The 21,880-nt window shown below is 35.9% G+C and overlaps 1 protein-coding gene across 1 annotated transcript in view; it reads right to left on the bottom strand.

The window, feature by feature from the left end:
* CNTN5 (contactin 5) overlaps positions 1-21,880 on the bottom strand; it is a 480,323-nt gene that overhangs the window by 289,195 nt on the left and 169,248 nt on the right. Inside the window, exon 7 of the mRNA XM_054592597.1 lies at positions 5,299-5,401. Coding sequence (XP_054448572.1) covers positions 5,299-5,401 — 103 coding nt within the window. The remainder of the gene's footprint in view (positions 1-5,298; positions 5,402-21,880) is intronic.

Genomic DNA, 21,880 nt, shown 5'->3' with positions numbered 1-21,880 from the left:
ATCACCAACTTCCAACTGCATACAATATACATAAAAAGCCATTACACTGAAATATTTATTAGGGGCCCAAGGAATTCTGTACTTGTATTGTCTTTTGACCTCTTTTCTCTCATTTCCTTTCAAGTGTACAGTGTCCATTATTTAAAAATAGACCTGGAAAATATTGAAGACACCCCTTCTTCCCTAACTACAGTCTCTGGGCTGAATGTTGAGCAAGAAAATGCATTTCTACATCCTGCACATGCCACCAACCATTTAAAAATGTTACATAATAATGTAGTTAAAAGGCAGCTAATTAAATAGGCTTGACTCCAGACTTCTACTCAATTTTCAGCCCTAGTGAGTAGATGAGCAAGCAGTCAGCAAAAAATAATTTTTAAATTTTTACTTCCAACCTTGACCCAGACCATTTCTCTCCTTTCAGGAGATATTACATCTAAATTATTAGAAGACAAATGCATATTATTATATTCATACCGCAGTATGGGGAAGGAGATTCTACTGTCTCTGCTGACAATCCTTTTTCCCTGTAACAACTCTTTTTTTATGTCAAGAAATTCTACTGTATGCCAGTCTAATTCTGCTAGCTTAACCCCATACTGTTGAAATTTCACCCCCTCCCCACTGTGTTGAAACTGCAGAACAGGTTGTGAACCATCTCTTGATAATAACCCTCCATACGTCTAAAACAGCCTTTTCTTTCCAAAATAATTTATCCTCCTGCCGTTTTTTACACTTTGATTTATTTCTCAAGGCTTTACAGACCTTTGTTTCCCTATGGGTCCTCTTTAAGCATTTCTCATTTTTCTGGGGAAATTATACATTAGCAGAATTGACCAATATGAAACAGAATGTCACAGTCACTTCACGCATAAATTCTGTAATCTGTATTGTATAACTCTATTTGCAGAGAGATTTCTAGAACAATAACCAGTCTACTTCTTTTGCATTCTGGGGCCGCAACTTGTAAAGAAACCATTTGGATTTTACTAAACTGAGATTTAAGTAGAGGTTTCTTTAGAAGAAAATGTGTAACTTATAGCTTTCATGTTGACTTTTTACTTAACATCAGATTAGGCAGGTTGGCGAAACTGTGATATTAAGAGATAGTAAACTTCAATAACCTAAAATCATTTGTCTTCTATTTTCCCTTAAGAATACAGAAAACGTATCAGCTTATATATTTTTAAAATTATGTGTGACACTATGGCTGCATCAATTTATATTCTCTAAATTACAAGAACTGAACACCTTTAGGGACAGATTTTGTAGAAGTAAATGTACTTCTCAAGAAGAGTAAAAATGTTGTTTGTGAGCAGTGGAACAGTATTCTGACAGTTGGAAAGGGTGACTGCAACAATGCAATGATATTTCCCAGTTTTCCCTGGGTCAGGAACTTTCAGAGGAAGAAAATCTACCTCTTTCATCATTTAGTCTCAGTTTATAGTTGGAAAAAGAAAGATGGGCAGTCAGTCTCTCTAGAGATAAAAGTTGACTGATGAGGACACCTTGGTCAGGGTGTGTGCTGCTGCTTATGCAATGACTTAGACTGGTCTCCATAGGTGGTGCTGGATCCAGCAAATATAGGAAGATAGAATGGCGTCTTTTTGAGAATGGAGACTGTGGAAATCCATGGAAGCTAGTGCATTACCTGGCACATAGTTGGTTTTCAAAACCTTCAGACATATTTCAGTTTTTAGGTTCTTTGAAAATACTTTAGCTCATATACGTTTACCAAATGAGCTACACAAAGCCAACCTCTTGCTTTTTGGCTACTTTGTGTTAATGAATGAATTATTTTTCCTTGAGAGAGAAGTTGTACCTAGGGAGTAACATAAGATTCAATGAATGACTTGATTAAAAATGGTGTTTTCTAGTAGAAAAGCTGGATTGCCCCCATAAGGCTTGGAGAAGACAATGGTGGAAGACGGCAAGATTTTGTGTTTTGATCTTCCCCTTGTTTGTCCTTCAAGCCATTACTGCATTAAATATCAGTCCTGTGACATGTATTTTTCACTCTGACCTTTATCCTATTATTTTAATATGATAAATCTCTCTAATGTTTAACTTTAAGCAAACAAACCCTTCCTAAGGGTCAGTAGATGTAGAGGTTGCTTAGATTGTTTTTGGTAAATATTAAGTATTAATATTAAGAATGCTATAATAAGCTTTGAGAAGCAAATCGAAAGAAGAGAAAATGTAGGTCTAAAAAAGAGACACACTGCTGGAGTGGAGGCCAGACTTCAGGAAAAGGTATGGATAAGGATACAAGCGTTAGTTTAGGCATAAATAGGAAAAGAGTGGGCAAGAGATAGAGGTATGGAGTGGATGTAGGCACATTTGTTAGAGAGAATGAGAGTTAGTCAAAATGCTTTATGCATAAAGAATCTATTATTCATTATTTATTATCTGTTAGTAATAAAGACTTGATTGGACTAAGCAGATGTGGTATTCCTGAGTTCATTCTCCTCTTCCCCCACACCCTCTTCTTGGCTTTGTATACTGCCAATTGCATCCTCTTGGCTTCCAAGCTGGCTTATGGTTGCCTTCAGCCATAAGAACCATCAGAGAAGATCAGAAGGCATGTGGAAAAAGAAGCCAGGATATGTATTTCCAGATTCTATGTTCTTTTAATATATCGCTCATGAATACAGCAACTACAGTTCCTTCTTGTTGGGTGGCTCCTGTCCTACTCCATATCTTCTGTCACTGACTCTGATGACACTATCTCCTCCCCTTGCTCATTCTGGCTTAAGTGTGAGAACGAGTTCCTGCTATCATTAGTCTACTAATGCCTCAGCTTCTTCTCTTGGTCCTGTTTACGGGAATATCTTCAACATGTGCCTTTACTAAAATCTTTTGAACCACCTGAATCGGATCCAGTTTCCAACTGAATTCCTGACTGATACAGATTAAAAAAGGTTTTAAAGTAGAGAAACACAAAAGTAAAATAATTTAAAACTGGGTTAAAAGTTATGAAGAAAAATATAAGCACTTAGGTAGAGGACAATCAGTGAGAGTTAGATAAAGTAGTCATAGAAGATGGTCTCTTTAGAAGGTGATATTTAAGTCGAAGCTAGAGGGTAAATAAGAGCCAGCATGGAAAGAACAGGGAAGCATGTTCTCAATAGAAGGAACAGCAAGTGCAAAAGCAATGAGAGCAAAGAGCTTGATATCCTCTATGCCATAATTTGGTTATAGAACTCTATGAGCAACACTTGGTTGAAACACTGAGGAAAGACATGTGGAAAGACTGAGAGGGCAAATCAGCCTGATTGATACTTAGTGATTATAAAGTTCTTGGGCAAAGGTCCACCAGAGAATCATGTACTTGTTAATGTGGGAAGCAGCTCAGGTGAGCTGTGGGAACCAAACAGATATTCAGGTGTGAATTTGAAATTGCTGTGATAATGTTGGGATACAGCAAGAATCTACTCCATATGACAATATGCTGTAAATGAGTTGACATATGTAAAGATGTTATTTCTTTGACCTTGTTTACTTTCATCAGAATGATAGGTTAGTCTTTAGGTAGTGGCATATCCCTTCCTAAACTTTTTTAAAAATCATAGTTGTGACACTTCAGAAAAAGGATATTAAATGAATAAGAGATTTTGACAAGCTGTGTGTCTTCTTTATCCTCCCTTTTATTTGTTTATTTGGGAAGGTGTGGGGAGAGGGAATAGTGGAGGAGTGGAGAAGTTGAAGAAAATACAGTATTAAAATAGCATGACTGTTGAATTCTACCTAGAATGAAAGGGACTTCAGCCATCAATTTACTAAGCATATTTCAAGACTTCCAAAAGCAAACACATCTAGCTTATTAAATAAATCTGCCTGGGGAAATATCCCACATTATTTTTTTCTCTATAAATTTAGTTCTCTAATTTGTTTTACAATATGACCCCCACCCTCTTTATTTGTGGCTTTTGTCAAATAGTAGCATTTAAGAATTATTTAACTGCAGTCTATATTTAACCTTTGTCATCAGACCAAAATATATTATTTTTGTATTTGTCAGGATTAAGCTGCTTATTCTGGACATTTCCAGGCATACTTGATAGGACAACATGGACAGATAATAAAAATAAAATTTTAGGTCTTATTTAACCATGTGCATTTAACGAATATCTTTGTGTTTGGAAGACTTCCTCAGATTATCTGCCCAAACATCTCCTTGATGAACTTTAAGTTCTTGAAATATTTTTCAATTTATAGGCATCTTTACTTAAAAGAATGACCACACAACAATTTATTTTGTTTTTTGGTTTATGATGATCCTGCTTCTACTTTGATTTAAATAGAATTGTACATATATGTTATTTTAATGTCTTGATATTAGAAAACATGGTGTTTCCTATGGTCATGCCTTACACCTCCTTTCACTAGATAAATCCCTCATATTCGCTAATATTTTTCTCACTCACAGGCTAAACGTAATTTATGCATATTTTATGTAGCATGTTTTATCTCCAAGTACTTTATAGTTATGCCGTGAGAGTAGCTCACTACAACTAAAGTTAAATGATTAGGAACTCTGATAGAGATGCAGTTATGCAAATTATAATTATAGAGTTAGAAAGCACCCTGAGGTCTTATCACCCTAAAAAAAACCAAACAACAACACTCTGTTTAAAATAAATCATAATACTCTAATCAAATATAATCAAAATTCCACTCCTGACTCTATACCCAATACTCATATTGTAAACATCATTGAAAATTAATTATATATCATGGGATTTAAACTCTCCGAAATAGAATCATTAAGTGTAGCAGGCATTAGAGTGTGATATAAATCATCTTTCTGATTTGGAAAACGATTACATGTTGTCCATATTGACAGCTGGTGCTATCATGTTATCATTATTTTAGGAGATACCAAAGTGAGCAATCAGCTCACTGTAAGTATTGTCTTTATGACTTTATACTGTTGTCTTTTTATATCTTATCAAAATCTATATGCTATATATGAGTAGCGGATGTCACCTTAATTTTTTTAACCCTTTTTCATTTACATCACTGCTGAGTAAAATTTAAGAATAATACTGAAACTTAAGACACATTGGCAGAGACGTAAAACTCTTTTTTATTTAAAGAAGTTTCCTCTGTGTTAAAATAGCAAAAATATATACACTTTCGTTCATAGAACTGACTAGAAAAATAATTATAATTGGTTACTTTGTCCAACCAAGGATCTTCTGGGAAAATGAAACCTAGCAAATAAGTGATTTAAAAATAAGATATGTTGCATTTTAATAAACAATTGCATGTAATTATGGAAGAATCTGTACTTACTTGCCAAGTGCAAAGCACTCCATCTTAATGGTTGTTCCCTTAGCAGCTGTAACTGTGAAAGGAAAATGGACCTCAATTTTCGGCTCGTATTCTCCCATCACACCTGGGAAATAAAGAACAGTCTTTTAAGCATAAAATGAATGTCACAATTTCTTTTCAGTCCTGGGGATGGTTACATTGAAAAGCACTGTGGTTTGGTTGTTAATGTCTGTTTAAGAATTGCTAAATTTGTGATGCACTAAAAAAAATGCACTTAAACTCAGTCATTATGATGACTGTCTAACCTTAATGATTAGATTGCATGTATGTTCAGTACTTAGTAAAGTAATAATTATTTGTAAATTAACACTGGTAGTTTAGGTACTGATTATATTCCAAAGGAATAACTACAAATATTTCTCATGGTAAATAATTGTTGATTTAAAAAAATAAGTAAAGGTACCAGAACTTTATCATTGACAAATAAGTGAATACTTACTTATTAAGTTAATATATTTATTGAATATCTATAATATGCAAGCATTTTGTTAGGCACTGTGGGCATTACAAAGATATATTATCCATGGACTCAGCTCTCAAGCACTTGACCAGTGTATTCTTAAAGAAAGAAATGATATACACTATACTTAAGTATGGGAAAAGAGCTATAGATTAAAATAATTATAATGCAAGATTGAAAATGATGAGTGCTGTGAATGAGGGATCCTTAAAGTATTAAGTGCATCTGAGGGGATTATAAAAATGGTTAGTATTAGTGAAAGTCGGGAAAAGATAGAAAAAGTAAATGGAATGGTAGGAAAAAGTAAATGGAATGGTAGGAAACCACCAGATATAGGAAAATCAATTTTTCTGGCATATTGGTATGTGAAAGAAAATGACACTAGACAAATTTGGAAATAGAAATGGAGTCCAAAAAATAGTTGGTCTTGATTGTCAGAGTAAGTCAAACTTTAATCTGTAAGTCATCTGGAGGACTGGGCTTTTGAATAAGGGACTGACATTTTGCTGAGATATACATACTAGAATTAGAGCAGAGACTGGTAAATTAGTTACATAATTTCAATAATGTGAGGTAGTAGTAATAAAGGCCAGAATTTAAAAAGTAAATACATTTAAAAAATAAAATTAAATTAAAAAAAATAAAGGCCAGAATTTAAAGTATAGTAGTAAATAATTGAGAAAAGACACTAATTGGAAAAAACCATGAAGGAATTGAACTTGGCATATAATGGGAGTGTTGAGGATAAAGGCATGGGCTTCTCTGAAAGTAACACTAAGGTTTCTAGCTTGAGTGGGGTTGGGGTAGGGAGGGGTTGGATCATGTTAATTAAAGAAAAAGAACGCAGATATAGTAGGAAAGTTGAGGACTTTTATTTTAGGAGTATTTAGTTTGATACCTATAAAATATTTAGAAGTAAGATTTTGACCAGATCATGAACAAGAAAAGAAAGCTCAAGATGAGTTCCGGTCAGGTGATATTTATGAAGTGTCAGCATTTAGAGATGGCTTTTGAAGCCATGAGCTTGGTTAAGGCTTTCAGTTATCAAAAACAGTGAATTAGCTGAGTCCTGGTGAATTCCCATGCCAGTGCCCTCAGGAAGCCTTTGAGCTAATTTCCTCCCAAAAATAAATTTTAGGAAATCCCTATTGTAAAGCACTACAGGTAACACAGTTATGATTTAGCACAGAAGCTTCTTTGAGGAGCTTGTGTGTGTGCTTGGGAGTGACTGTGTTCTCGGACATATTTGCACATACAGGTCTGTGTGCATGTACAGCACTGTATGTAATTCTTTTGTGTATGCCTGTGGGAATAGAGAGCTGAGGAGAGGAAGAGATCCAAACAGAGTAAGATGAATGCTAGAAGATATTCAGGCAAGATGCATTGGGTGTGCAAAGGCAGAAAAAAGTTACCTTTGACAAAGACAACTTTTATGTGCTCATTATTTTTATTTATTATTGATGTGAGATAGGTCTTGAGGGAAGCTGGGGAGCAACTTTAGATGAAAAGTGTTTTAAGTTCACTGAGGATAAGAAGATTATCTTTACTTTTTTTCTCCCCTAGTTTTCTGTAAAGCAATCATAAAAAAAGTCATTGATATTTTTATTAGAGAGATTGGGCTTCTGGACCTGGCTGTGCTATGTTACCATCTCTGACACATCAATGACCTCTATGTTTCATTTTTCTAAACTATAAACTGAGGGAAGAGAAGAGAATTACCATTAATGTAATGCCCTGTTCTAACAGGCTAATTCCCTTGGTTTCTTCCCAGTCTTATGTCCACTGCGTGTCAAGAGCCTGATATATAGCAAATGAACTGATGATTAGTATTATTATATCACTGAAAAAAAATGGTGAATTACTTCTTTTCTATCTCTTTCCCAGTAACAGTTTTCTCTTCTACTACTTTTCTTTATACCTTCCTCCTGTCCTTCCCCCACAATTTGCAACTTCTTTTCTTTCATTTCCAAATCTTTTTTTTTCCTATGTCCATCCTGAATAGCAGGATTTGGCCTGCTAGTGATACCTCGCTGAGGTAGCCAATATTGAGAAGTTTATCTTTAATGCCCTCTCACTTACAAGCCTTCATAAAAAGATTCCTAGGCATCATACTCAGTAGCTACCAAAAGCAGTCCCTAGCATCAGCTTCTGCTCTCTCTATGTGGTCTCAACACTGATCTTGTAATATTTTTGTTCCTTGTCTGCCTGTTAAGCTGATGATTTAATAATACATTATTTACCATGATACTTATTAAACTTAAGCTTGTTAAACTAATACCCTTACTTACACAAGGCCCTGTGAGTGCTGGCAGTCGCTGAACACTTTAAAGTGTTGTAGAAGGGCAGTGAGAGTCAGGCTGAATTAAAATAAAAAATTTCCTTATAATTATTTCTAGTGCATTGTTTAAAGAGGTCTCGCAGGAAAGAGACCTGAATCTCTAAAACTCCTGTAAATTGGTTTGATTTCTTTTTCTACCCTAAGTAAAAATTCCCTTTAGAATGAACTTTTATATTATTATTTTTTCCCTTTTACTATAATAGGCCCCAAAATTATACAAAGTTTCAAGCCCTTCAAAACCTAGATCTGACTCTGAATCATACCATGATATTGCTGATACTTTTTGGTTAATAGGAGCCAAACTCAAATATTCTCTCTCTTCTCTTCTAGAGAATGTTTGTGATTGTGAAAAAGACATTATTTTATTGCTTTAATCTGTAAGAACGACTCAAAGGATGGGTACTCCTGGTAATATTTGGGAAGTAATTTTGTCCAGGTTGGACTTTCTGGTGTTCCTCAAATGATTCCCGTATGGTCAAAGATACGGTGAGGCCTCACTACAGGGAACAAGAGGTTTGCTAGTATCTGAACTAGATGTTAAAAATAAAATTTAAAAGTTGGAATAAAAGCCTTCAAATTATATTAGCTAATTTAAGCTGCACTGTAAGAAGTAACTGGTTCTTTTAAATTTTACTCTGGTAGTGATAATACAAGGACAGATGAGAAATCTCTTTAGATGTGTCTTGCTCTTTAACAATTGATTAAAATTAAGTTTTGCTTTATGTCTTAGAGGGAAATTATGTTACAGCTAAAGTTTTTTTTTTCAGTTTACCCCCTTTCTTTTATTTTTTATTTATTTTTTAAGGATTTTTTAAAAATGTATTTCTTTTTAAAGAGGGGAAGGGAGAAAGAGAGGGCGAGAAACATCACTATGTGGTTGCTTCTCAAGCGCCCCCTACTGGGGACCTAGCCGGCAAACCAGGCAGGTGCCTTAGACTAGGAATTGAACTGTGACCCTTTGGTTCGCAGGCCAGCACTCAATCCACTAAGCCACACCAGCCTGGCTACCCCCTTTCTTTTAAAGATGAGGAACTAAGAGTCAAAGGGGTAAGGTAAGTGGCCCAAGGTTCTATAGGAAGCTATTGAAAATAAGTTCTAATGAAAACGGGGCACAAAAAGGTTTCTGACCTTAAGTTCACAACTATTTTCTTGACATCACTCTCTTCAATCACAGGCTATAACAATCCAAGCATAGCACATGTACTACATCAATCGTTGGTTGCTTACCTTCACTGCTTGTTTTACTTCAGCCACTATTTTTAATATCTCAAGTTGTATGCAGCCTTTGTTGGGTAGGGTTTGACAATGATAGGTAAGGGAAACAATTCTATTAGATACATAGCCAAAGATGAAACTATTAAACTTATCTCTTTAGCCAATGTATCTCTTTTATTTTTGATAGTCCCTTGTTTTAAGCTAAATATCCTCAAGAAACGCTCTTCTGTGTCTTTATCTTTTTCCACACACCTGTCTCTTTTGGCTTTGTTGGCTTGTCTACTTTGGAATTACATGTCATTAGAAGATCACCCTAATCTACCCTAATTCCTCATAAACAGAAGCCTTGCAGCAGAGAGTTCACTACTACCCTTCTATGTCTTTATGGTTGTTGATTTTCTTATTTATTCCAATTACTTACAAAGAACTAGGGTGTTTTTCCATAAGTGGAATGCAATTTAGAACAATGTTTTTCAAGTGTGTTGCATAACATAGAGCCAATGACCTCAGAAAAATCAGGAAACCTTACTAAAATTTTAGTCTACCAGGTTCAGTTCTGAGCTTAGTGATAAATAATCTTTGAAGAAGGGGTTATAGGTTCAATATTTTCATAGTTTCCATAGGTGATTTTATTTATGTTAAAGAAATTCAGTGTTGTATGTACATTGATTCTGATTTTTATCACGCTACTTGTCATTTTTAGGACTTGAGTGTAGCAGACTAAAATGGCTGAAAAAAAATGGCATTCAGAGGGTCTATAATTATATTGCATTTTTTGTGACTGCCCTAACAGTCAAATTACCTTCATCTTTTACGTAAGGTACTCACAGCAGAGCTGAGTTGTTCTTGTTTTTGTTTTTGTTTTCCTGATTGTCTGGAGATCAGTTGTGAGTGGTTACTGTTCACTAGTTAGCAGTTAAACATTTCAAGTGAAATTTCTGTCTCACACTCATAGTAATGTTCATTTTGGGGGCCAAGAATTTATATCCAGGAAACTTTAAAAATTTGGCTTAGCTCATGAATTAAAAAGGTTTAGCAAATCTTATGTCCAAATAATGGGTATTTATATTTTGTCTCCAATATCTTTGCTAATTTTACTCAACACCTGTTTTTTTGTCTTCTAAGAATAGCACCTATATTCTTAGTGTTTCTTTTGGAAAATATTTCTTCTTTATTTTCTAACCATTTGGGTTGAATAGTAGTCACTGTCTTCCTATCAGTTCTGCCTTCCTGCTTGCAGTTATTGACTTGTTATGGGCATCAGACACACACTTGGCTAGTTAGATTATCCCATTGTCCTAAGCATAATATTTGATTCATGGATGGGCAGCTGAGGCTGGGACTTTTGAACTACAGACCAGAGAGTCCAAATCTCAGTCCCTCCCTGGTGGCAAAAAAAAAAAAAAAAAAAAAAAGAGAGAGCTTACATGTCTGAGAGCCATGGTACTTCCACAAGTGGAAGGAGTTAATATGCCATTGAAGAGAATTAAGCCACTTTAGATAAAATTAAACCAATGCGGATAGAGGGGAGATGGAAAGAGAGTACTGGTAGCATGTCAGTTGTACTTGGGATTTAACTTCTTGTCCTCTCAGAAAATAAAGTGAATTTTGTATATTGCTTGAATTATCTCAAGCATGGTTTCTCAGTTGCAGACGAAAGAGTTCTGACTGATAACCTCACTGGGCTCAGCATAAACGGTGGTGACCCAATGTCCTGTTCTATCTCATAACCTCTCTGGATTCTCAGTCTGTCATAGTCTAGATTAGACAAAAAAACAAGATAGTGTAGTGGTGGAATAGGGGCCAGGACATATCGATACATAGGATTTGTCCTATTTTTAAGCATTGTAACTTTCAGTAGAAAATGTAAATTCTAATAGGGGCTATAACATATTATAGATCTCCTAATAAAATATGGTAAGTGATATTAGAAATGTACAAATAAAGTACTATCGGAGTTGACACGAAGAAGAGATTATTGATTAGGAAACTGGAAGAAAATGGAGGAACTGGTTTTAATGAATTGTGACAGTGGAACTGGTGGAGGCTCCGAGGTGGAAGGGACAGGACAGTGGTAGTGAAGACATGGAAGTGAGATTCTATCTAGAATTATATCAAAAATTTATTTTTATTGCATAAAGCAAGAAGTATGAGTGAGAGAGAAATTCCAAATATAAGTAAGAGCTAGATGATAAACAATATCTAGAAATATCAAATTTTGTTATTCACTTATTAAGATGCCTCAGCAGTGGCTTGATAAATGTGCATGAGCATTCATTTGGAAATTAATTTCTACAGTCAATAGGCATCTGGTTTTTATTCATGTTGATTGTTCTATATGTTATTATTTTATTTTTCTTTTTTATTGAATTTACTGGGATAACATTGTTCAATAAAATCATACAGGTTTCAGGTGTACAAGCCTACAATATATTGTCTCTATATTGTATTTGTGTTTACCACCTAAACAAAGTCATCTCATTTCATCACTATTTACCCCTCCTTTACTCTTTTCTACTGCCTACAACACTCTTGCCTTTGGTAGTCACCATGCTGTTGTCTGTGATGACGGGACTGGTGGTGGGGTTTTTTTTGTTTGTTTTCTGGGTATTTTTTTGCTTAATCCCTTCAGCTTTTTCACCAAGCCCTGCAACCCCTCCCTTCTGACAGCTGTTAGACTGTTTTCTGCATCTAAGAGTCTGTTTCTATTTTATTTATTAGATTCTACATATAAGTGAAATCATATGGTACTTGTCTTTGTCTGACTGGTTTGTTTCACTTAGCATAATGCTTTCCAGGCCCACCCATGCTGTCACAAAGGGTAAGGTTTCCTTCTTTTTAATGGCCAACTAATACTCCATTGTGTAAATGCACCACAGATTTTTAAAATCCACTCATCAACTGATAAACACTTGTTCTCCTTCCAAATCTTGACAATTATAAATAATTCTGCAATGAACATAAGGGTGCCTATAGTCTTTTGAATTAGTGTTTGGGGTTTCTTTGGATACTTTCCCAGAAGTAGAATCACTGGGTCATAAGGCAGTTCCATTTTTAATTTTTTGAGAAAACTCCACAGTTTTCCACAGTGGCTGCACCAATCTGCATTCCCAATAGTGCACGAGGAATCCCTTTTCTCCACATCCTCGCCAAAACTTGTTTGTTGATTCATTGATGAAAACCATTCTAACAGGTGTGAGGTCATATGTCATTGTGGTTTTAATTTGCATTTTTCCCACGACTATAGTGATGTTGAGCATCTTTTCATGTCTATCTGTATGTCCTCTTTGGAAAAGTGTCTACGTAGGTCCTTTGCCTGCTTCTTAATTGGATTTGTTGTTTTTAGTGTTGAGTTTTAAAAGCTCTTTATAAATTTGCATATTAAGGCCTTATTAGATATATTGGTGAATATATTCTTCCATTCAGTGGATTAACTTTTTGTTTTGTTGATGGTTTCCTTTGCTGTGCAAAACTTTTTAGTTTGATATAGTTCCATTTGTTTATTTTTGTGTTCCTTGCCCTAGGAGATATATCAGAAAAAATATTGCTAAGAGAAATGTCCAAGATTTTACTGCCTATGTTTTCCTCTAGAGTGTTTATGGTTTTGAATCTAACATTTAAGTCTTTAATCCATCTCGAATTTATTCTAGTGTGTGGTATAAGAAGGTGGTCTAGTTTCATTTTTTTGCACATATCTGTCCAATTTTTCCAATACCATTTATTGAATGGACTATCTTTAGTCTATTGTATGGTTTCCTCCTTTGTCAAATATTAATTAACTCGAAAGGTGTGGAGTTATTTCTGGGGTTTCTATTCTGTTCCATTGATCTATACATCTGTTTTTATGCCAATACTATGCTGTTTTGATTACTATGGCCTTATAGTATCATTTGATATCAGGTAGCATAATTCCTGCAACTTTGTTCTTCTTTCTCAAGATTACTGTGACTACTCAAGGTCTAAATTTTCAGAATATTTGTTCTAGTTCTGTAGAATATTCCATTTTTATCTTGATAGGAATTGTGTTGAATCTATAGATTGCTTTGGGTAGTATTTTAATTATCTTAATTCTTTCTATGAACATGGCATATACTTCCACCTATTTGTATTTTTTTCAGTTTCTTTCTTCAGTGTCTTAAAATTTTCCAAATGCAGGTCTTTTACATCTGTGGTTAAGTTTATTCCTAGGTATTTCACTCTTTTTGAAGCAATTGTGAATGGAATCGTTTTTCTTAGTATTCCTTTCTGATAGTTCATTACTGGTGTATAAAAATGCCACTGATTTCTAGGTATTTATTTTGTATTCTGTTACTTTACTGAATCAATTTCTCAGATTTAGCAGTTTTTTGGTGGAATCTTTAGTTTTCTCTTAATACAGTATCATGTCATCTGAAAATAATGACAGTTTTGCTTCTTCCTTTCCAATCTGGATACCCTTTATTTCTTCTTCTTGTCTGATTGCTGTGTCTAGGACTTCCATTACATCCTAAGAAAAACATTTGTAGTTTTTCCCATTGAGTATAATGTTGGCTGTGGTTTTATCATCTATGGCTTTTATTACATTGAGGTATGTTCCCTCTATTTCCACTTTGCTGAGAGTTTTTATATAAATGGGTGCTGGATTTTATTGAATGTTTTTTCTGTATCCATTGATATGAGCATGTGGTTTTATCCCTAATTTGGTTTACATGATGTATCATGTTTATTGATTTGCAAATATTGTACACATCTGATTTTATTTAATGATGGCACCTGAAGTTACTGTCATACATACACATTGCTATCAATGCTTACATGTTGTTAAATTGAAAACAAATATAAAAAAGGTGTACCTAGGATAAGTGTCAAACTAAAGGACCTATGAAATGACCTATAGTTTCTACATTATAGGATTTGCACATTAAAATGTATTAAAATTATTTAACAAAATGTTTTGCGGATTTCCTTTTATTTTATCAGAAATATATGTAATATCAGAGCTCCTTACATTATTTTTACTTTATAGTACTTGAATTTTAGTACATTTCATTTGTAATGTTTTTACTGTCTTAAAAAATTTGAATATAAATGTATATTTATTGTTCTAAGTAAGACCCCTGATAAGGAAATGAAAACTCAAATAAATAATGATGTGTTGCTAATAATAATAATTAATAAGAAAGGGGAAAAATAATGACTAAGTAGTTCACACTATGCCTACAGATATTTTGCTATGTCTGAGACATGTCACTGTACTCATGCTTTTAGGACAGATTAAATATTAACCTATGATTTATAGATAAATGATGAAAATCCTAATTCTAGCCCTGGCTCTGTTGAAAAATCAAGGTAATCACAGAACCTTTCTCTAACTGAGGGTTTATAAATCTAATGGCATGTTAGAGAATATATATTACACATTAATATATCCCTTCCTACTCTATTCAAATAAATTAAAATTTACAATCTTTGGAAATTTTAATCATTTAGGAAAGTGTTCAGATGCCTTCTTTTTAATGCCCTAATGAGCCCCTGATAAGTAACAATTTTACAAACCTAGATAGACAACATATTGTTTTCTTACTTCAAAAAGTATATATTAACCTGAATCAAAGTTTCTTGAGGTGAATCATTTTTATGTAAACACAGAGACTGAAGAATCTCTTGACAAGAGGAAATAAATGACTCATGTTACCTTCAAGTAAATGCACCTTTATGAGTATTATTTATCTAGGGAGATTGAAAAGAACTAGAGAGGTTTATTATTAGGAAAGGTTTTTCATCACTATTATATATTTTCTGAAAATCAGAAGAACCAATAGATATCATTTCCCATCCTCAAGCATCAAGAATAAATTGATCAAGGGGTAGCCTCACACTAAAATTGCTTTTTTCTGATTGCTGAATTTTCTTCTCCTATCCTTGCCACTGTGTTTTAAGGAAATGTACTCCTCTCCAATCATCTACAAGCTGATTCTATTTGTATTAATAATTTCAAAAACTTATAAAAGTAAATACTAAAGGATGAAACTATATATTTTTATGAACAAACATATAAGCTCTCCAGCATTAAAACAATAGTTTACATCGAATAAATGTAAAAAATTGATAACAAAGCTGAATATTCTCTTTGAATACATATGTTGAAATATTTTTATTGATTAGAGAAGTATGTTTTCCATTTTCATAAATATTCACAAATAAAATTATAGACACTTCTCTATAAATATATGTAATAACAAAAAGTATATATCGTTCTATAATAAGTCCATTACAGTCATTTGCTGCAATAATGATGTTTTAGTCAAAGATGAATCCTATATACAATGGTGGTCCATAACGTTATAATGGAGCTGAAAAATTCCTATCATGTAGTGTTGTCAGCCATTACAATCTTGTAAAACAACACATTACTCATGTGTCTGTGATGATACTGGTGTAAACAAAGCCTACTGTGCTGCCAAACCTGTAAAAGTAGTTCACATACAATTATGTATAGTACATAATACTTGATAATAAATGACTATGTTTCTGGTTTATGTATTTACTATGCAATAATTTTTATTGTTATTTTAGAGTGTACTCTTTCTACTTAAAATGTTTTCTATAAAACAGTGTACCATGTTACATTGGCAGTAGCTTCACATCTTTTTACCTCCTGTATTGATTGCATCATTTTCTCTTGAGCTAGATTTAATCTCATGTTGTTTTGCACAGCAATGAGCTGCACAAGCTTGTAATCTAGGAGCAATTCAATATACCATATAGCTTCAGTGTATAGTAAGCTATACCATCTAGGTTTGCTTAAGTATACTCTATGATGTTCACATGATGACGAACCACCTAATGATGCATTTTAGAATGTAACTTTGTCTGTAGCACATGAATGTATTTAAAAATAATTTAAAATGGGTGATTTTTTTAAACTGAAGAATTTTTCTTTGACTTTTTGGGTGTGCATTTCTCTATCTGTTGCTCTGTGTGTGCATTTAGAATATGAAGAAAAGGAGAGAGGAATATTTGGTACCTGTTAAAAGTTTTGTTATTTTGACTTGTTAAAGTTGTCTCCAAGATCTATGTAAGTATAACAACAGAACAGCTATTGAATGAACTAGGGTCCTAATTTCTACAGTGTAGGGGGCTCTTTCAAATGCTAGTTTGACAGAGCTCAGTAATGGCAAACAACTATACTAAGTCAAGAGGGAATTAAATAAAAATAAAAACATAATGGTTCTTAATAATATATTAGTGTTCAATACAATAATTAAATGCTTGGAAGATCTCTAAATCATTCTATGGGAATCTTACACCTTAAAAAGAGTTAGTTCATTTCAATTGTGAGTTAGACACTGTGTTTCTATAATATTAATTCAAATATTTATTTCTACCAGAATATTTTTTCATTAAAAAGACAAAATAAGATGCCTTAGAATTATGGTGAACTTTCCTCACTGCATTAAACACATTAATCACAAATACTAGATCTACAGCTTTTTGTCAAGAAACTAAAGCATGCAGTGAAATACAAAAGTCAGATAAAGTTGAGTCAAGATAAACTTAAGTTATGAGGAAGCAGTTTCTGTACACACCCCATCTGGAAGGTAGGGAAAATATATTCAAATCAGAGGATAAGACTTAGCAAATTGAAGAGTGGGTAAACTGTGTATAATATTTGAGTCACATTATTGGGAAGGGAATAGATGGAATAGCCGTATACTCTTGTTGCTAAGATTCCTAGAGCTATTGGATTCAGCTACATTTCAGTCTCTGTCCCCACAAAGCAATGCCATATTACAGACCCTAATCCAGGATTTCTCTAATATCTTTCTCATATCATGTCATGTATTGTATTTCCTGAAAACAAGTCTCTTATCTAGGTTTATCTGAGTAAACTTCTGTTCTTTGCAACTACCTAGAACACTTACCCACATTGCTTTTAATTTCTAAAATTTTCAGAGAGATTCTTCCTTCCAAAAAAGTTTCTTACACATAACCATCTATCTATTCACACTGTAATCACCCAGAAGCTGAGAGACTTAAAATGTCCTGGAGGGATTAGTTCTGCCAGCTCAGTTGATCAGCTGCCTGGTTGCATACTCTGGGATAAAAGGTGACAAACGGGTTGTTTAAACTATTGTTAAAAGTTTATTTCTACACTTTAATCAGCACAGATTGTTTCCTCACCTCAGCCTTGTTATTGAGAGCGCCAGCATGCCCGCTGTCAGCACTCACGTTTGAGCACTGAACACACCAGGCTCTGCCCTGATTTGCTCTGTAAATAATTTACATATTTTACTTTACAAACTCTTATTGATTTCAAAAGCTCTCTGGTTCAAAAGATACATATTTCCAGAGGGGGAATGTCAATTACCACATCCTCATCGCTGGGCTTTATGTGCATCAAAGACTCTAGGTATAAAGAGGGAAAATAAACACTGGCTCAACACCTGCTATAAACCTGGTGCTACATTAAGTATATGCAACTAAGTTGGCGTTTAAGTCCTACAAATACAAAAAGGTAGATATGATTATTTCATCTTAAATAAGAGAGAACTGAATATTAAAGAGGTTAAACCCCTTTCTCAATATCACTAAGTTATTAAATTACAGGTAAGCAGTTCAAATCCAGGACTATATTAATTCTGAAATCAACTTCCCCTGATTGTTCTATGTTGCTCTCCATGAAAAGTTCCCACAGTTTGCAAAGCAGAATTTATTTAGTCATTTCAAATTTTGTAGATAAGTAAGTTGTTCTTCAAATATTACTTTCTTTCTCTCTCTTTTTCTAGATACACACACACATCCATAAAACACTATTTCTATAATATATAGCACTGTTTCTATATGTTATATATTATCACTCTATGTATATTATACTAGTTTCTTTTTAAAAAACTAATTATAGTTATAATTGATTATTCAATCTGATCGTACTTGTATTCCCTTTGCTTAGTATCTGCTTTCTCTTCTAATATATAAGGTAAATTAGAAGAGAGACCACTTTGTTTTGTTCCCTTTTATCTTCAAACAGTGTTTAATACAAAGTTAGTGCTCAAGAATATTTGATAACTAAATTAATTAATTTACTTCTCATCAACTATGTAGAAGACATATGCTAGGTGACATAGTTGAGAATATTTTATTTTTATGTAGTGCAATGCTTATATATATATTTTGAGGAAAATTGAAGGTAATTTTTAACATGAAATTATAAAGTTCTATATTTTGTTTTGAGTTATTGTGATATGGTCATATGAGAATAAAATATTTTGAGAAAGAATGAAGTGAAAAAAATCTCCCCATTTCTCTATAATCAAATGTAAATTTCAGTTAATTTGGTTTCCGTAACATTTCCCCCTTCTATTCTGATTGTCATTATTTTAATTTGTATTCCCTTTCATCCAGCTCATTACCTTTGGCAATGTGGAGGTCACTGGTGGCGTAAGTGGTGGTCATTAAAGCCTCATAGGACTAGATATAAGAAGAAATATGAAAAAAATTTGAAATACGGTTTAGATAACTCTTGGAAGAAGTTTGGCCCTAAAGTAGAGCAAAGAAAATAGGATGTAAGATGGAGGGTGATGTTGAATCAAGAAAGGGTTACTTTTAAGATGGTAAATATTCTAGAATGCTCATTTTATTTTATTGATCTACTTGATTATTTCTGTGCTGGTGTCATGTTGTTTTAATAGCTGAGACTATAATGGATTTAATTTTTTAATATTTTATAATGGATTTTGACATTTAAAAAAAGTAAATAAAATCACTCTGCATTGTAAAGAAAAGAAAAGAGGAACTCCTACCTTTTGCAACAAAATGGACAGAACTGGAGAATATTATGCTAAGTGAAATAAACCAGTTGGTGAAAGATAAATACCATATGATCTCACCTGTAAGTGGAATTTATTCAACAAAATAAACTAACAAACAAAATAAACCACAGACATGGAAAGATGGAGCAGACTGAAAGTGACCAGAGGGGATGGGGAAGGAGGACAATGGGGGAAAGAAGAGGAAGGGATTAGACAAAAAACACATATGAATGACCCATGGACATAAAGAACAGAGTGGGAATTGACTGTGGGAGCAGGGGGGATGAGTGGAGAAGGGCAAAGGGGAAAAATTGAGACAACTGTAATAGAATAAACATGATTTAAAAAAATATGGTAAATATTCTAATATGTTTGCTGATGAGAATCATTCAGTATGGAGACAGTAAGTAATGGGGGAGAGAGAGGGAATAACTGCAGAAGGAAATTCTTCAAACTAGGTAAGATTGCATGGGACACAGCACACAAAACTGCCAAGAATAATTCATTAGTCTTGATAAAAACCAGGAGAGCGCTTGCCTTTGCTGGAAACCAGGGAGAGAGAAGATGGCGGAGGAGTGAATGGGAGTCACGCTGACCTCCTCCCAAGACCAAACTGGAATTGCGACTTAATACTGGAATAATCACCTGGAAAGCAGTGGAGCGATAGTGGGAGAGGAGCCTTGGAGCAGCGGACAGTGGATTCAACTCTCACACATCCCAACGGGTGAGCAGTGCGGTGGAGGCTCGAGAGGGTGGGCTGGGTGCCCACGGGCACTGGCACCAGAGGGACATTGAAATGGCCAGTTAGTTTCCCCCGAGAAGAACGGGGTTTGAATCATAAACAGGGACCCCTAAACTACAGCAGCTAAAACCAAGAAAATACAGACAAAAGGCAACCCCAAAAAGCTTAGGGGTGCTCTCTGCCAGAGACAGGTGGCTGGGGATGCAAAGAGACATTTAAAAGGCCAACGCAAAAGTTGCAGTGGCAGCCATCCTCCTTGATGTCTGGGTAGAGGCGGCAGCAGGGTGGGCTGGTGCCTGGGGAAAGACTGGTGAGGAAAACTTTGTGAAGAGAACTGACATGGCAGCGGCCGGTGGAGCCCCGGTGATGGCACGCCTCCCACTCTGCAGCTCCCATCTCGCTCAGGCATAAGGGAATCAATTAACCTGCCTTTTGTGCGCTCCGCACACAGCTTGTACGCGTGTGAGCTGCAGGGCTGAGTGCAGAATGGCTGGGAGAGCCTTGAGGAGAGACTGGAGACGGAGGCGTTGGGGAAAGAACGGGAGGAGGAACCGGGAGTCCCGACTCCCTCCCTGTTCTGTAGTCTCCATTGTGGGCTGGAAAGGCGAGACCCCAAAGAGGCAGAAGCGGGGAGCCCATGAACCAGACTGCCTGCGATTGAAACACAGTCCGCACAGGCGGTGGATCCTTGGCCCAAGGGGTCACAGAACTGCCCGGAGGCCCCTGAGGAGAGTCTGGAAACAGAGGCATTGGGGAAAGAACGGGAGGAGGAACCAGGGAGCCCCGACTCCATCCTCTTTCCGTAGTCTCCATTGTGGGCTGGAAAGGTGTGCCCCCAAAGAGGCAGAAGAGAGGTACACATGAACCAGACTGCCTGCGATTGAAACACAGGCCACACAGGGCGTGGATCCTTGGCCGAAGGGGTCACAGAACTGCCCAGAGACCCCTGAGGAGAGACTAGAAACGGAGGCGTTGAGGAAAGAACGGGAGGAACCGGGGAGTCCCGACTCCTTTTCCTTGCCCTGGTCTCCATTGCCCGGGAAGAGGCCACACCCCCAAAGAGCCAAAAGCCGAAAAGCACACATAGACATCCCCAAAACACCCAGTGCAGGCACGCACACTTGCGCTGAGTGACCAGCGAGGGTTGGCGAATGCTTGCACTGGCCGCCAAGGCCTCCCACAGATTGGCACCGATATGGCCTGCGAGGGAGTGCACAGAGTGGCAAGGGCAGGCGTAAATTGACCCGCCCGCAGCGATTGCAGAGTGGCCCACAAAATTAGGAGAGCTGCCCAGAGTCCCTGGAGAAGAGACCAGAGACAGGATTAATCGGAGAGTCCTGGAGGTGACTTCCTCCCATTTCCGTAGTCCCCATTTGGCGAGGGCAAGCAACGCACCCAAAGAGCCAAAAGCGGGGAAAATACACAACAGAAGACCCTAAACTGACCAGTGCCGGAGCTTACCTGCCAAGGGGGCCAAATGAATACGCGAAGTCACGAATAGGCCCCCTGGTCTGGGGCAAGCACATGCAAGCCCAGGCAGGTGGGGGATCCTGCAGCGCTGGGAGCGCGCTCAAGAAGCCTGCATGAAACCGCAGAGAGATCCCCAAAAATAGCCCAGCCCTGACCTAAGGGGTCACAGAGCTGCTCCAAGCAGGAGTCAGACACAGGCATTAGACTCCTGGAAGACTCAAACAAAAAACCCAAGGTCCTATAGGGTCAACAACTGACATCATCAGAGGCAAGCCCAGAAAGAAAAAAAAAACAAAAAACAAAAATACTTAACAGACTCTCACAAAAATGGGAAGAAAAAGAAGTTCCCCCCAAATGAGTGGAAAAGGGGACTCCCCACAGAGAGAGCTAAATGAAATAGAGGCAAGGGAACTATCAGATACTGAATTCAAACAATGGTTCTAAGGAAGCTCAATGAGCTCAGCCAGCTCAAAGAGAACTATGAGAAACTGCAGAGAAATTATCAGGATCTTACAGCAAACTTAATC

This window comes from Pteronotus mesoamericanus, unplaced genomic scaffold, assembly GCF_021234165.1.
Source record: "Pteronotus mesoamericanus isolate MK-2021 breed Mesoamerican mustached bat unplaced genomic scaffold, CSHL_Meso_final scaffold_36, whole genome shotgun sequence".
Lineage (NCBI taxonomy): Eukaryota > Metazoa > Chordata > Mammalia > Chiroptera > Mormoopidae > Pteronotus > Pteronotus mesoamericanus.
This window is presented reverse-complemented; position numbering and strand designations above follow the sequence as displayed.